The following is a 16,904-nucleotide window of genomic DNA, read 5'->3' as shown; positions in this document are numbered from 1 at the left end:
GTACCTTTAAATTCCCGATTGCCACCGGTCTCCATGACGGCGGTGGCCATGTTGCACTAGTGATAGCAGAGGATGTGTCCTGCCTCTTTCACCCCTCTCCCATCAGTGCCTTATGCTCATTACCGTTTTGAAACCGGCTCTGTACCTTCTAGATTTTGGAATGTGCTGTGTTCCCAGCTGAGTCCTTGATCTTTCTAATATACATTCATCGAGATGTTTCTAGGTGTAGTTTGTTTACCTATAACTAAAATATATAGATTACATCGACTTGCATATTCGGCGTTTTATGTCGTATGCTTGGACTTTTTAGCACTATTCACACATGCCACTATTCCCCACTGCACTACCCAGGATTCAGCTTTGGGATGATGGACAGCGTTTGAGAAGTCAAACTCTCACCCCCAGTCAACTGATTCGGGTTTAATCCATCATTCTTTAGCTCACTCCACCACCCCAGTTTACACATAGCTATATGCAAATCAGTCTGACCTGTGCCGCATGGGAAAAGTCTAGCCCGAACTGCCAAGCCTCGTCTTCCCTGAACTGGAAACAAGCATCCTGGGACCGGTTTCTGACTAACCAGCCGGTCCTAGGATGCTTGATTCTGGTCCAGGGAAGACACGGCCTGGCCTGGCAGTTCAGTCTGGACTGTTCCCATGAGGCACCAGGGTCAAGACTGATTTGCATATGGCTGTCTGAACTGGGGTGGCATGGTGAGCTAAATAACGATTAATTAAAACCAGATCTGCGACTGCGGGTGAACGTTTGACAATGTTCAACATTCCGTACATCTTTTTGTGTTTCACTAGTGATAGATGGCAGAGGCCCTGAGTAGAAGGATATCTCCTCTTTCACCCCTTCTCACCAATGCCTTATAATCAATACCGTTTTGATGAAACAGGCTCTGTACCTTTTGTTTTTGGAGAGTGCTATTCAGTGTAAACTCAGCCCAAGTGCATTGGAGTGCTCCCTTTCATGAGCACCAGTTAAATTACACAGTGTCAGATCTTTTCACATGGAGATTAAGTGATAGTGCCAGTGAAAGCTTCAACTAATGGAGCCACTTGAAGCTCCACGAAGGCTTTTTATTATTGAGAGGTAATGTGAGGGTGTCACCAGCTGAGTTCTTGATCTTTTTAATGTACATTCATCAACATGTTTCTAGTTGAGTCTGTTTATCTATATATTTTAGTAATAGGTAAAGTGACTCGCATATTCAGTGTTTTCTGTCACATGCTTGGACTTTTTAGCACTATATATACACATGCCACTATTCCCCACTGCACCAACCAGGATTCAGGTTTTTGATTTCTGGCAGGACCACTGAACTTATGCGATTCTGCTGCATTTTCAACATGATTTTGTATTTTGGCCCACTTGCCACTTAATCTGTCATCGGGTGCATACTCTGAACTAGAATTTTTTTTTCTTTAAATTTGCAAACAGATTAAAATGTATTAAAAATGTAGCAACGTGTTGTCACACAGAGTGGAGCTTCAGAGTGCAGAGTGGAGCTTCAGAGTGGAGCTTCAGAGTGCAGAGTGGAGCTTCAGAGTGGAGCTTCAGAGTGCAGAGTGGAGCTTCAGAGTGCAGAGTGGAGCTTCAGAGTGGAGCTTCAGAGTGCAGAGTGGAGCTTCAGAGTGCAGAGTGGAGCTTCAGAGTGCAGAGTGGAGCTTCAGAGTGGAGCTTCAGAGTGCAGAGTGGAGCTTCAGAGTGCAGAGTGGAGCTTCAGAGTGGAGCTTCAGAGTGGAGCTTCAGAGTGGAGCTTCAGAGGGGAGCTTCAGAGTGGAGCTTCAGAGGGGAGCTTCAGAGGGGAGCTTCAGAGGGGAGCTTCAGAGTGGAGCTTCAGAGTGGAGCTTCAGAGTGGAGCTTCAGAGTGGAGCTTCAGAGTGCAGAGTGGAGCTTCAGAGTGGAGCTTCAGAGTGGAGCTTCAGAGTGGAGCTTCAGAGTGGAGCGTGGAGCTTCAGAGTGGAGCTTCAGAGTGGAGAGTGGAGCTTCAGAGTGGAGCTTCAGAGTGCAGAGTGGAGCTTCAGAGTGGAGCTTCAGAGTGCAGAGTGGAGCTTCAGAGTGGAGCTTCAGAGTGCAGAGTGGAGCTTCAGAGTGGAGCTTCAGAGTGGAGCTTCAGAGTGGAGCTTCAGAGTGGAGCTTCAGAGTGGAGCTTCAGAGTGCAGAGTGGAGCTTCAGAGGGGAGCTTCAGAGTGCAGAGTGGAGCTTCAGAGGGTAGCTTCAGAGTGCAGAGTGGAGCTTCAGAGTGCAGAGTGGAGCTTCAGAGTGGAGCTTCAGAGTGGAGCTTCAGAGTGGAGCTTCAGAGTGGAGCTTCAGAGTGGAGCTTCAGAGTGGAGCTTCAGAGTGGAGCTTCAGAGGGGAGCTTCAGAGGGGAGCTTCAGAGGGGAGCTTCTCTCTGAAGCTCCACTCAGAAGCTCCCCTCTGAAGCTCCCCTCTGAAGCTCCACTCTGAAGCTCCACTCTGAAGCTCCACTCTGAAGCTCCACTCTGAAGCTCCACTCTGAAGCTCCACTCTGAAGCTCCACTCTGCACTCTGAATCTCCACTCTGCACTCTGAAGCTCCACTCTGCACTCTGAAGCTCCACTCTGAAGCTCCACTCTGAAGCTCCACTCTGAAGCTCCACTCTGAAGCTCCACTCTGAAGCTCCACTCTGCACTCTGAAGCTCCACTCTGAATCTCCACTCTGAAGCTCCACTCTGAAGCTCCACTCTGAAGCTCCACTCTGCACTCTGAATCTCCACTCTGCACTCTGAATCTCCACTCTGCACTCTGATGCTCCACTCTGCACTCTGAAGCTCCACTCTGAAGCTCCACTCTGAAGCTCCACTCTGAAGCTCCACTCTGAAGCTCCACTCTGAAGCTCCACTCTGAAGCTCCACTCTGAAGCTCCACTCTGCACTCTGAAGCTCCACTCTGAATCTGCACTCTGAAGCTCCACTCTGCACTCTGAAGCTCCACTCTGAAGCTCCACTCTGAAGCTCCACTCTGAAGCTCCACTCTGAAGCTCCACTCTGAAGCTCCACTCTGAAGCTCCCCTCTGAAGCTCCACTCTGAAGCTCCACTCTGAAGCTCCACTCTGAAGCTCCACTCTGAAGCTCCACTCTGCACTCTGAAGCTACCCTCTGAAGCTCCACTCTGCACTTTGAAGCTCCCCTCTGAAGCTCTACTCTGCACTCTGAAGCTCCACTCTGAAGCTCCACTCTGAAGCTCCACTCTGAAGCTCCACTCTGAAGCTCCACTCTGAAGCTCCACTCTGCACTCTGAAGCTCCACTCTGAAGCTCCACTCTGCACTCTGAAGCTCCACTCTGAAGCTCCACTCTGCACTCTGAAGCTCCACTCTGCACTCTGAAGCTCCACTCTGAAGCTCCACTCTGAAGCTCCACTCTGAAGCTCCACTCTGAAGCTCCACTCTGAAGCTCCACTCTGAAGCTCCAGAGTGGAGCTTCAGAGTGGAGCTTCAGAGTGGAGCTTCAGAGTGGAGCTTCAGAGTGGAGCTTCAGAGTGGAGCTTCAGAGTGGAGCTTCAGAGTGCAGAGTGGAGCTTCAGAGTGCAGAGTGGAGCTTCAGAGTGGAGCTTCAGAGTGCAGAGTGGAGCTTCAGAGTGGAGCTTCAGAGTGCAGAGTGGAGCTTCAGAGTGGAGCTTCAGAGTGGCGAGTGGAGCTTCAGAGTGGAGCTTCAGAGTGGAGCTTCAGAGTGGAGCTTCAGAGTGGAGCTTCAGAGTGGAGCTTCAGAGTGCAGAGTAGAGCTTCAGAGGGGAGCTTCAAAGTGCAGAGTGGAGCTTCAGAGGGTAGCTTCAGAGTGCAGAGTGGAGCTTCAGAGTGGAGCTTCAGAGTGGAGCTTCAGAGTGGAGCTTCAGAGTGGAGCTTCAGAGTGGAGCTTCAGAGTGGAGCTTCAGAGTGGAGCTTCAGAGTGGAGCTTCAGAGTGCAGAGTGGAGCTTCAGAGTGGAGCTTCAGAGTGCAGAGTGGAGCTTCAGAGTGGAGCTTCAGAGTGGCGAGTGGAGCTTCAGAGTGGAGCTTCAGAGTGGAGCTTCAGAGTGGAGCTTCAGAGTGGAGCTTCAGAGTGGAGCTTCAGAGTGCAGAGTGGAGCTTCAGAGTGGAGCTTCAGAGTGGAGCTTCAGAGTGGAGCTTCAGAGTGGAGCTTCAGAGTGCAGAGTGGAGCTTCAGAGTGGAGCTTCAGAGTGCAGAGTGGAGCTTCAGAGTGGAGCTTCAGAGTGGCGAGTGGAGCTTCAGAGTGGAGCTTCAGAGTGGAGCTTCAGAGTGGAGCTTCAGAGTGGAGCTTCAGAGTGGAGCTTCAGAGTGGAGCTTCAGAGTGGAGCTTCAGAGTGGAGCTTCAGAGTGGAGCTTCAGAGTGGAGCTTCAGAGTGGAGCTTCAGAGTGGAGCTTCAGAGTGCAGAGTGGAGCTTCAGAGTGGAGCTTCAGAGTGCAGAGTGGAGCATCAGAGTGCAGAGTGGAGATTCAGAGTGCAGAGTGGAGATTCAGAGTGCAGAGTGGAGGTTCAGAGTGGAGGTTCAGAGTGGAGCTTCAGAGTGGAGCTTCAGAGTGGAGCTTCAGAGTGGAGCTTCAGAGTGGAGCTTCAGAGTGGAGCTTCAGAGTGGAGCTTCAGAGTGGAGCTTCAGAGTGCAGAGTGGAGCTTCAGAGTGCAGAGTGGAGATTCAGAGTGCAGAGTGGAGATTCAGAGTGCAGAGTGGAGCTTCAGAGTGGAGCTTCAGAGTGGAGCTTCAGAGTGGAGCTTCAGAGTGGAGCTTCAGAGTGCAGAGTGGAGATTCAGAGTGCAGAGTGGAGCTTCAGAGTGGAGATTCAGAGTGGCGCTTCAGAGTGCAGAGTGGAGATTCAGAGTGCAGAGTGGAGCTTCAGAGTGCAGAGTGGAGCTTCAGAGTGCAGAGTGGAGCTTCAGAGTGCAGAGTGGAGCTTCAGAGTGAAGAGTGGAGCTTCAGAGTGTCAAGAGCAATGCCAATAGCTCTAACTTTAACAAAGGCAAAACCATTGCATTGTAAATGCTTGTTTCAAAGTGTTATTTGTATTACATTGTAGGGACTGCAGCAGCCGACACGTGTTTGGCCCTGTGTAGAACCAGTGCTTTCTCAAGGCTGCAAGAGATTGTTGATTGACAGGATAAGTCAATGTAATTTAGGGACCTGAATATAAGACACCTCTGATGGGCTAGAGACACCTTCAGCCCGCCCTGTCATTGCATCCCTCTGAGGCCCAAGCAGTCACTGGGCATTCAGGCATAAAATCAAAGATATATCCACAATTTCAGTTGGAAAAACAATACACAACCACACAGAATAAGGGTTATCCGTGTATGCATCTTAAACTTCATGGTTTGTCAGAGGGGGCAGCCAGCACCAGAGCCCTCTCGTGCTGCAGGAATCTTTGAGATTCCATGTAACCAAAGACCCCTCTACAGCTGTGGCATACTGTACCAACCTCCCCCTCCCCCCCTTAAATGCCTCTCGCCTTCTGTACACACTTTTTTCACAAAAATACCCGAGACCTACAGCCTTTGTCATAACTTTTAATAATAAACAGATTGGACCAATCGCACCTGACCTAATCAGACCTGTAGCCCTGATCATTGGCCGATCGCACCTGACATAATCAGACCTGTAGCCCTGGTCATTGGCCGATCGCACCTGACATAATCAGACCTGTAGCCCTGGTCATTGGCTTGTCATCAAACCTAGCTCCCCCCTGCTGCATTCAGCATAACCCTTCGCACAAGGCAAAAAGTGCTGTGGAGGCGGAAGCACAGGACTTCTAACCAATCACAATCTGTACTCCAGGTGGCAGCATGTGGGCGAAGCCAAAGCCCTTCTCTTAGTACTGCTTCTTAAAGCTACAATGTCCAACATGTGGTGAGAGATTGGGAAGTGGGCGGGGTCAAAGCCTGGCACCAGAGCGGCCCTTCCCCCACGAGGGCGAGCGTGGGTCATAGCACTGCCTCCACAGTGTCAGAAATGATGTCTGTGTGTGGTCAGCCTTTCTCTACGGAAAAGGCACAGGGGATGTCTGTCTGTCCTCAGTGATTTTAGTATACTGTCCTTTGCTTCATTTGCATGAACATGTTTGGGGCCCGTTGCTCCGCCTCCCTAGTAATGTTGATCTTCTTTGTTTGGCTTTAGGTGTTCAAGGATAAGGCGGTGCAGCTTGCAGGAAAACTCCTACCAGCATTCAACACACCGACCGGCATCCCCTGGGCGATGGTGAACCTGAAGAGGTAAGTGTGTGCACTGACCTGCGCGCATCACTGTTGGACCACCCGCCGTTTCTCAAAAGGTAGAAACTGACTGGCACCGCCCAACGTGCAGTAAGTGTTGGAAGGCACCACCCAGTGCGCTGTAAGTGTTGGAAAGCACCGTCCAGTGTGTAGTAAGTGTTGGAAGGCACCGTCCAGTGTGTAGTAAGTGATGGAAGGCACTGTCCAGTGCGTAGTAAGTGTTGGAAGGCACCGTCCAGTGCGTAGTAAGTGTTGGAAGGCACCGTCCAGTGTGTAGTAAGTGTTGGAAGGCACTGTCCAGTCTGTAGTAAGTGTTGGAAGGCACCGTCCAGTGTGTAGTAAGTGTTGGAAGGCACCGTCCAGTCTGTAGTAAGTGTTGGAAGGCACCGTCCAGTGCGCAGTAAGTGTTGGAAGGCACCGTCCAGTGTGTAGTAAGTGTTGGAAGGCACCGTCCAGTCCCTAGTAAGTGCTGGAAGGCACCGTCCAGCCTGTAGTAAGTGTTGGAAGGCACCGTCCAGTGTGTAGTAAGTGTTGGAAGGCACCGTCCAGTGTGTAGTAAGTGTTGGAAGGCACCGTCCAGTGCACAGTAAGTGTTGGAAGGCACTGTCCAGTGTATAGTAAGCGCTGGAAGGCACGTCCAGCCTGTAGTAAGTGTTGGAAGGCACCGCCCAGCCTGTAGTAAGTGTTGGAAGGCACCGTCCAGTGTGTAGTAAGTGTTGGAAGGCACCGTCCAGTGTGTAGTAAGTGTTGAAAGGCACCGTCCAGTGCGCAGTAAGTGTTGGAAGGCAATGTCCTGCTATAGAGAGAGTGGTCCCTGACCAATTATGAGTACTTCAAAATGATAAGGTAAAAATTCCTTCACATCTTTCACATCTTAACAGTGCCCACTGTACAGGGAAAGGGGAAATTAGTGCAGTAATCAGGAGGGGTGTGGGTAGGTGAAGTGACAATTCAATCGTAAATTGCTTCAAACAATTAATGATGGCTTCACAAGGGAGCCTTGCCAGAATTAATCCACAGTTAAATATAGCATTTAGTATGACATCATAGATAACAGGTGTCCGAAATCACACTCTGATTATGTGTAATAGTTGATAGTCGACGTTTCGACCATCGTAGTTGGCATGATATTCCTTACCCCGCGGGTCTTCCTCAGGACAGTGAAAGGGGAGGTGTGGGCAGTTCCTATAGGGGAAAGGACATTTAAAAACGGTTACTAAATTATCAATAAATGAAAAAAATGTACACAGGGGTACATTAACAGGCGTCATACCTTGCTAGAACCTATACTTGATCCAAAAGGACCAGGGTCAAAGTGCCAGGCTAGTTTCTGTCTATGGGTGCTCATGAAGCTGAAGTTAAGTAGTTTACTGAGGGTGATCATGCATCTCCAAAATGTCAGGTGATTGAAAGACATTTGAGGGGTCATAAGGGTTGCTCTCAACACCATTTCTTCATAAAAGGTACGTCACTAGGAGAATTCTCTAAGACTATGGGGAGCCTTGCTGATGGGGTTACTTATTACGTTTAAGGCAATATTGTCAGATGCAAGAGGCTCAATCAGACTGACCTATATTTACATTAAACATGCCAAACAATGCCAGAGAGGTAAAAGGTTACCATGTGTATAAATTCTGTTAGTGCTCTTCAATTTGACATATATATTTCATGTGCGCACGCAATCCTAAGGAGATGGATAACTGATTAAATTAGATATCACAGCGGTCGGTGTGTAGTAAATCACTAGAAATCGCCAGTAGCTAGGAGAATTACCTTGTCATAACACAACAATGTCGTCGGAGCGATCATGAGCATTTCCATGAGGTAATGTCTTTCATTGGGACGGTTTACTGCATAGGCATACACATTCCCAAGGGGATGAGTAACGGAAGATTTAGAAGCCTGCTGACATGCGGGTACGCTCAGTGAATGATCACAATACATGCTCGCGATTTACCTGAGTACTACTTAGGAATGTCCTAAATGAAGTAACCGGACATTCATTGGTGTGTGGATCCCGTTCAATTAATTCGGTTCTTTGGATGTAGCTTGTCGTATAGCAAACAATCTAGAGAGAGATAATGTACATTTGCGGTAGGATAACGTATTTAATTATAGTTAAATAAGGCCGCGTCCAGCATTGCTGTTGGCGCCCGCTCGTACCTGTGTAATTCGTGGCGTACCGATCTAGTCACGGGTCCTACTAACTTGCCAACTCGGTCGCTGTAAAGAATCAAAAGGTATCTGTCAGGCTCGATATGCAGAATTGCTCAAAAGGCTGGGTAGTGGGGTACATGGCAAGGGGCCCTCTTACCTAGGTTGACGGGTCAGGCATCCTCGTCCCCGGCATCCTACACACCCTCCGTGGTTGTCGGAAGTGTGGAATTTGCGTTGCTAGCAGGGTAAAATCACTTCTGCATCACGTGATCATATGAGAAATAGAGGAAGGCCTCCGAGGTTTAACATGGTTGCCAGCCTCCACTGTTGGACGCGGTTGATAGGACGCGTGACGTTCTAGTAACTGTAGACCCGAAGAAAAATAAACATTCGCCCGTGGTCATACTGAAAGTACGATGTTCTTTCTGGGAAAAAAATAACGTACTATATTGACATATTTATTAGAATGAATCAGTGGGGTCAAGAGCTAACCTTAGTTGTCTAAATATGGTTGTACGTAATTCAGGCTGATAAAGGTTTAACTTGGTTGCCAGCCTCCACCGTTTGACGTGGTTGCTAGGACACGTAAACTGTAGACCCGAAAGAAATTAAAACATACACCCGTGGTCATACTAAAAGTACGATGTTATTTCTGGGAAAAATAACGTACTATATTTACATATTTATTAGAATGAAACGGTGGGGTCCAGAGCTAACCTTAGTTGTCTAAATAAGGTTGCACGTAATTGAGGCTGATCTGGGTGGTGTGATAACTGTAATTATTAATATTGGTCCTAACGGGAATCATAGATTCTGACTGGTATGGTGCGATAACCGTAATTACTAATATTAATCCCAACGGGAATCTTGGATTCTGGATGGTGGGGGCCACACAGTTTTAACCACCTATTCCCTTGGATACTAGCTATAAGTCTATCCTGTTCAGTATTATGAATGGTGATAGATAGTCTTATTAGAAACTAGTATTGGTATTTACTTGATCCAAACAGTTCAGCATTATGAATGGTGATAGATAGATTCCTGCATTATAACCTAAGATTAGACTTGTTATCTTATTAGAGACCAGTATTGGTATTTACTTGATCCAAACAACTCCGCTTATGTATATGATTAGAAGATATCATTCCTACCCCAGGCCAAGGTAAAGGCATTAGTTTCATGGACATGCGGTTACAATCTGTATACATTACTTACATTCCGAGTGCATCGTTATGTCTAATGCGCGACCACGTAATTGCCAACACAATTGGTATTAAGGTGGTCTAGAATGCAATATACAGTATATCTTATACTTTATATATTTGTACATTTCTACTCCAATCAAAACGTTTACATGAACAGACAATGTGTTCTTCCCTATACTGATCTAGAGGGAGATCTTCTTAATGTACTACTTCTTATACGCAACCACGTAACTGCCTGATACGGTGTTATAGTGGTGCATACAGAGGTTGGAAGTGTAATTATTATATGAAGAATGGAAAAATATATGTGAGAATTACATGGTTAGACCTTCCAGAAAGCAACCCTATGTATTAGATGGTTGCCATCTGTACGAAACTACTGTCTACTTCATTCAGTCCTTCATTAATAGAATTGAAATGTGTTATCCATTTCATTTCTCGCAAGTTCAATAGGGAGCAAAGATTGCCCCCTCTTGGTCCGAGATTGACTTTCTCTAGGACAGTCCATTTTAGATCTTCAGGTGTATGTCTGAGTGACTTGAAATGATCAACCAGGGGGGCACCCACCGTTTCAGATCTGATTCGACTACAGTGCTGTAAAATTCTCGATTTGACTTTTTGTTGAATTTGCCCTATATATATCATCTGGCAGGGACACAGAATGCAATAGATTACATCTGTCGTGTTGCAGTTTGTATAATGCTTGAGAGCAATGTCCACCGTCCAGTCTGTAGTAAGTGTTGGAAGGCACCGTCCAGTGAGTAGTAAGTGTTGGGAGGCACCGTCCAGTGTGTAGTAAGTGTTGGAAGGCACCGTCCAGCCTGTAGTAAGTGTTGGAAGGCACCGTCCAGCCTGTAGTAAGTGTTGGAAGGCACCGTCCAGTGTGTAGTAAGTGTTGGAAGGCACCGTCCAGTGCGCAGTAAGTGTTGGAAGGTAATGCCCAGCGTGTAGTAAGTGTTGCAAGGCACTGTCCAGCCTGTAAAAAGTGTTGGAAGGCACCGTCCAGTGAGTAGTAAGTGTTGGAAGGCACCGTCCAGTGTGTAGTAAGTGTTGGAAGGCACCGTCCAGCCTGTAGTAAGTGTTGGAAGGCACCGTCCAGTGTGTAGTAAGTGTTGGAAGGCACCGTCCAGCCTGTAGTAAGTGTTGGAAGGCACCGTCCAGTGTGTAGTAAGTGTTGGAAGGCACCGTCCAGCCTGTAGTAAGTGTTAGAAGGCACTGTCCAGTGTGTAGTAAGTGTTGGAAGGCACCGTCCAGTGCGCAGTAAGTGTTGGAAGGCAATGTCCAGCGGGTAGTAAGTGTTGGAAGGCACCGTCCAGCCTGTAGTAAGTGTTGGAAGGCACCGTCCAGTGAGTAGTAAGTGTTGGAAGGCACTGTCCAGTGTGTAGTAAGTCTTGGAAGGCACCGTCCAGTGCGCAGTAAGTGTTGGAAGGCAATGTCCAGCGTGTAGTAAGTGTTGGAAGGCACCGTCCAGGCTGTAGTAAGTGTTGGAAGGCACCATCCACTGTGTAGAAAGTGTTGCAAGGCACCGTCCAGCCTGTAGTAAGTGTTGGAAAGCACCGTCCAGTGAGTAGTAAGTGTTGGAAGGCACCGTCCAGTGTGTAGTAAGTGTTGGAAGGCACCGTCCAGTGTGTAGTAAGTGTTGGAAGGCACCGTCCAGTGTGTAGTAAGTGTTGGAAGGCACCGTCCAGTGTGTAGTAAGTGTTGGAAGGCACCGTCCAGTGCGCAGTAAGCGTTGGAAGGCAATATCCAGCGTGTAGTAAGTGTTGGAAGGCACCGTCCAGGCTGTAGTAAGTGTTGGAAGGCACCATCCACTGTGTAGAAAGTGTTGCAAGGCACCGTCCAGCCTGTAGTAAGTGTTGGAAAGCACCGTCCAGTGAGTAGTAAGTGTTGGAAGGCACCGTCCAGTGTGTAGTAAGTGTTGGAAGGCAGCGTCCAGTGTGTAGTAAGTGTTGGAAGGCACCGTCCAGTGTGTAGTAAGTGTTGGAAGGCACCGTCCAGTGCGCAGTAAGCATTGGAAGGCAATATCCAGCGTGTAGTAAGTGTTGGAAGGCACCGTCCAGCCTGTGGTAAGTGCTGGAAGGCACCATCCAGTGTGTAGTAAGTGTTGGAAGGCACCGTCCAGCCTGTAGTAAGTGCTGGAAGGCACCGTCCAGCCTGTAGTAAGTGCTGGAAGGCACCGTCCAGCCTGTAGAAAGTGTTGGAAGGCACTGTCCAGTGTGTAGTAAGTGTTGGAAGGCACCGTCCAGTGTGTAGTAAGTGTTGGAAGGCACCGTCCAGCCTGTCGTAAGTGTTGAAAGGCACCATCCAGTGTGTAGTAAGTGCTGGAAGGCACCGTCCAGTGTGTAGTAAGTGTTGAAAGGCACCGTTCAGTGCGCAGTAAGTGTTGGAAGTCACCGTCCAGTGTGTAGTAAGTGTTGCAAGGCACCGTCCAGTGTGTAGTAAGTGTTGGAAGGCACCGTCCAGTCTGTAGTAAGTGCTGGAAGGCACCGTCCAGCCTGTAGTAAGTGTTGGAAGGCACCATCCAGTGCGCAGTAAGTGTTGGAAGGCAATATCCAGCGTGTAGTAAGTGTTGCAAGGCACCGTCCAGTCTGTAGTAAGTGTTGGAAGCCACCAACCAGTGTGTAGTAAGTGTTGGAAGGCACCGTCCAGCGTGTAGCAAGTGTTGGAAGGCACCGTCCAGTGTGTAGTAAGTGTTGGAAGGCACCGTCCAGTGCGCAGTAAGTGATGGCAGACAATGTCCAGCATGTAGTAAGTGTTGCAAGGCACCGTCCAGCCTGTAGTAAGTGTTGGAAGGTACCGTCCAGTGCGCAGTAAGTGTTGGAAGGCACCGTCCAGTCTGTAGTAAGTGTTGGAAGGCACCGTCCAGCCTGTAGTAAGTGTTGGAAGGTACCGTCCAGTGCGCAGTAAGTGTTGGAAGGAACCGTACAGTGTATTGTAAGTGTTGGAAGGCACCGTCCAGTCTGTAGTAAGTGTTGGAAGGCACCGTCCAGTCTGTAGTAAGTGTTGGAAGGCACCGTCCAGTGCGCAGTAAGTGTTGGAAGGCACCGTCCAGTGTGTAGTAAGTGATGGAAGGCACCGTCCAGTGTGTAGTAAGTGTTGGAAGGCACCGTCCAGTGTGTAGTAAGTGTTGGAAGGCACCGTCCAGTGCGCAGTAAGTGATGGCAGACAATGTCCAGCGTGTAGTAAGTGTTGCAAGGCACCGTCCAGCCTGTAGTAAGTGTTGGAAGGCACCGCCCAGTGTGTAGTAAGTGTTGGAAGGCACCGTCCAGTCTGTAGTAAGTGTTGGAAGGCACCGTCCAGCCTTTAGTAAGTGTTGGAAGGCACCGCCCAGTGTGTAGTAAGTGTTGGAAGGCACCGTCCAGTGTGTAGTAAGTGATGGAAGGCACCGTCCAGTGTGTAGTAAGTGTTGGAAGGCACCGTCCAGTGTGTAGTAAGTGTTGGAAGGCACCGTCCAGCCTGTTGTAAGTGTTGGAAGGCACCGCCCAGTGTGTAGTAAGTGTTGGAAGGCACCGTCCAGTGTGTAGTAAGTGTTGGAAGGCACCGTCCAGTGTGTAGTAAGTGCTAGAAGGCACCGTCCAGTGCGCAGTAAAGGTTGGAAGGCACCGTCCAGTGCGCAGTAAGTGTTGGAAGGCAATGTCCAGCGGGTAGTAAGTGTTGGAAGGCACCGTCCAGCCTGTAGTAAGTGTTGGAAGGCACCGTCCAGCCTGTAGTAAGTGTTGGAAGGCACCGTCCAGTGTGTAGTAAGTGTTGGAAGGCACCGTCCAGTGCGCAGTAAGTGTTGGAAGGTAATGTCCAGCGTGTAGTAAGTGTTGCAAGGCACTGTCCAGCCTGTAAAAAGTGTTGGAAGGCAACGTCCAGTGAGTAGTAAGTGTTGGAAGGCACCGTCCAGTGTGTAGTAAGTGTTGGAAGGCACTGTCCAGTGTGTAGTAAGTGTTGGAAGGCAATATCCAGAGTGTAGTAAGTGTTGGAAGGCACCGTCCAGCCTGTAGTAAGTGCTGGAAGGCACCGTCCAGTGTGTAGTAAGTGTTGGAAGGCACCGTCCACTGTGTAGTAAGTGCTGGAAGGCACCGTCCAGTGCGCAGTAAAGGTTGAAAGGCACCGTCCAGTGCGCAGTAAGTGTTGGAAGGCAATGTCCAGCGGGTAGTAAGTGTTGGAAGGCACCGTCCAGCCTGTAGTAAGTGTTGGAAGGCACCGTCCAGTGTGTAGTAAGTGTTGGAAGGCACCGTCCAGTGCGCAGTAAGTGATGGCAGACAATGTCCAGCGTGTAGTAAGTGCTGTAAGGCACCGTACAGCCTGTAGTAAGTGTTGGAAGGCACCGTACAGTGTATTGTAAGTGTTGGAAGGCACCGTCCAGTCTGTAGTAAGTGTTGGAAGGCACCGTCCAGTCTGTAGTAAGTGTTGGAAGGCACCGTCCAGTGCGCAGTAAGTGTTGGAAGGCAATATCCAGCGTGTAGTAAGTGTTGGAAGGCACCGTCCAGCCTGTAGTAAGTGTTGGAAGGCACCGCCCAGTGTGTAGTAAGTGTTGGAAGGCACCGTCCAGTCTGTAGTAAGTGTTGGAAGGCACCGTCCAGCCTTTAGTAAGTGTTGGAAGGCACCGCCCAGTGAGTAGTAAGTGTTGGAAGGCACCGTCCAGTGTGTAGTAAGTGATGGAAGGCACCGTCCAGTGTGTAGTAAGTGTTGGAAGGCACCGTCCAGTGTGTGGTAAGTGTTGGAAGGCACCGTCCAGCCTGTTGTAAGTGTTGGAAGGCACCGCCCAGTGTGTAGTAAGTGTTGGAAGGCACCGTCCAGTGTGTAGTAAGTGTTGGAAGGCACCGTCCAGTGTGTAGTAAGTGTTGGAAGGCACCGTCCAGTGTGTAGTAAGTGCTAGAAGGCACCGTCCAGTGCGCAGTAAAGGTTGGAAGGCACCGTCCAGTGCGCAGTAAGTGTTGGAAGGCAATGTCCAGCGGGTAGTAAGTGTTGGAAGGCACCGTCCAGCCTGTAGTAAGTGTTGGAAGGCACCGTCCAGCCTGTAGTAAGTGTTGGAAGGCACCGTCCAGTGTGTAGTAAGTGTTGGAAGGCACCGTCCAGTGCGCAGTAAGTGTTGGAAGGTAATGTCCAGCGTGTAGTAAGTGTTGCAAGGCACTGTCCAGCCTGTAAAAAGTGTTGGAAGGCAACGTCCAGTGAGTAGTAAGTGTTGGAAGGCACCGTCCAGTGTGTAGTAAGTGTTGGAAGGCACTGTCCAGTGTGTAGTAAGTGTTGGAAGGCACTGTCCAGTGCGCAGTAAGTGTTGGAAGGCAATATCCAGAGTGTAGTAAGTGTTGGAAGGCACCGTCCAGCCTGTAGTAAGTGCTGGAAGGCACCGTCCAGTGTGTAGTAAGTGTTGGAAGGCACCGTCCACTGTGTAGTAAGTGCTGGAAGGCACCGTCCAGTGCGCAGTAATGGTTGAAAGGCACCGTCCAGTGCGCAGTAAGTGTTGGAAGGCAATGTCCAGCGGGTAGTAAGTGTTGGAAGGCACCGTCCAGCCTGTAGTAAGTGTTGGAAGGCACCGTCCAGTGTGTAGTAAGTGTTGGAAGGCACCGTCCAGTGCGCAGTAATTGTTGGAAGGCAATGTCCAGCGGGTAGTAAGTGTTACAAGGCACCATCCAGCCTGTAGTAAGTGTTGGAAGGCACCGTCCAGTGAGTAGTAAGTGTTGGAAGGTACCGTCCAGTGTGTAGTAAGTCTTGGAAGGCACCGTCCAGTGCGCAGTAAGTGTTGGAAGACAATGTCCAGCGTGTAGTAAGTGTTGGAAGGCACCGTCCAGGCTGTAGTAAGTGTTGGAAGGCACCATCCACTGTGTAGTAAGTGTTGCAAGGCACCGTCCAGCCTGTAGTAAGTGTTGGAAGGCACCGTCCAGTGAGTAGTAAGTGTTGGAAGGCACCGTCCAGTGTGTAGTAAGTGTTGGAAGGCACCGTCCAGTGTGTAGTAAGTGTTCGAAGGCACCGTCCAGTGCGCAGTAAGTGTTGGAAGGCAATATCCAGCGTGTAGTAAGTGTTGGAAGGCACCGTCCAGCCTGTAGTAAGTGCTGGAAGGCACCATACAGTGTGTAGTAAGTGTTGGAAGGCACCGTCCAGCCTGTAGTAAGTGCTGGAAGGCACCGTCCAGCCTGTAGAAAGTGTTGGAAGGCACTGTCCAGTGTGTAGTAAGTGTTGGAAGGCACCGTCCAGTGTGTAGTAAGTGTTGGAAGGCACCGTCCAGCCTGTGGTAAGTGTTGGAAGGCACCATCCACTGTGTAGTAAGTGTTGCAAGGCACCGTCCAGCCTGTAGTAAGTGTTGGAAGGCACCGTCCAGTGAGTAGTAAGTGTTGGAAGGCACCGTCCAGTGTGTAGTAAGTGTTAGAAGGCACCGTCCAGCCTGTAGTAAGTGTTGGAAGGCACCGTCCAGTGTGTAGTAAGTGCTGGAAGGCACCGTCCAGTGTGTAGTAAGTGTTGAAAGGCACCGTCCAGTGTGTAGTAAGTGTTGAAAGGCACCGTTCAGTGCGCAGTAAGTGTTGGAAGTTACCGTCCAGTGTGTAGTAAGTGTTGCAAGGCACCGTCCAGTGTGTAGTAAGTGTTGGAAGGCACCGTCCAGTCTGTAGTAAGTGCTGGAAGGCACCGTCCAGCCTGTAGTAAGTGTTGGAAGGCACCATCCAGTGCGCAGTAAGTGTTGGAAGGCAATATCCAGCGTGTAGTAAGTGTTTCGAAGGCACCGTCCAGTCTGTAGTAAGTGTTGGAAGCCACCATCCAGTGTGTAGTAAGTGTTGGAAGGCACCGTCCAGTGCGCAGTAATTGTTGGAAGGCAATGTCCAGCGTGTAGCAAGTGTTGGAAGGCACCGTCCACCCTGTAGTAAGTGTTGGAAGGCACTGTCCAGTGTGTAGTAAGTGTTGGAAGGCACCGTCCAGTGCGCAGTAAGTGTTGGCAGACAATGTCCAGCGTGTAGTAAGTGTTGCAAAGCACCGTCCAGTGCGCAGTAAGTGGTGGAAGGCAATGTCCAGCGTGTAGTAAGTGTTGGAAGGCACCGTCCAGTGCGCAGTAAGTGGTGGAAGGCAATGTCCAGCGTGTAGTAAGTGCTGTAAGGCACCGTACAGCCTGTAGTAAGTGTTGGAAGGAACCGTACAGTGTATTGTAAGTGTTGGAAGGCACCGTCCAGTCTGTAGTAAGTGTTGGAAGGCACCCTCCAGTCTGTAGTAAGTGTTGGAAGGCACCGTCCAGTGCGCAGTAAGTGTTGGAAGGCAATATCCAGCGTGTAGTAAGTGTTGGAAGGCACCGTCCAGCCTGTAGTAAGTGTTGGAAGGCACCGCCCAGTGTGTAGTAAGTGTTG

At 49.5% G+C, this 16,904-nt stretch overlaps 1 protein-coding gene across 2 annotated transcripts in view; it reads left to right on the top strand.

Annotated features, from left to right (window-relative positions):
* Positions 1 to 16,904, top strand: part of LOC147663157 (mannosyl-oligosaccharide 1,2-alpha-mannosidase IB) — a 451,075-nt gene that overhangs the window by 271,536 nt on the left and 162,635 nt on the right. For both annotated transcript variants that reach the window (XM_086950629.1, XM_086950628.1), the window contains one exon: positions 6,132 to 6,226. In XM_086950629.1, the coding sequence (XP_086806755.1) occupies positions 6,132 to 6,226 (95 nt within the window). The remainder of the gene's footprint in view (positions 1 to 6,131; positions 6,227 to 16,904) is intronic.

This window comes from Lissotriton vulgaris, unplaced genomic scaffold, assembly GCF_964263255.1.
Source record: "Lissotriton vulgaris unplaced genomic scaffold, aLisVul1.2 SCAFFOLD_542, whole genome shotgun sequence".
NCBI lineage: Eukaryota > Metazoa > Chordata > Amphibia > Caudata > Salamandridae > Lissotriton > Lissotriton vulgaris.
Note: the sequence above shows the minus strand (reverse complement) of the source record. Positions and strands in the feature narration are given on the sequence as shown.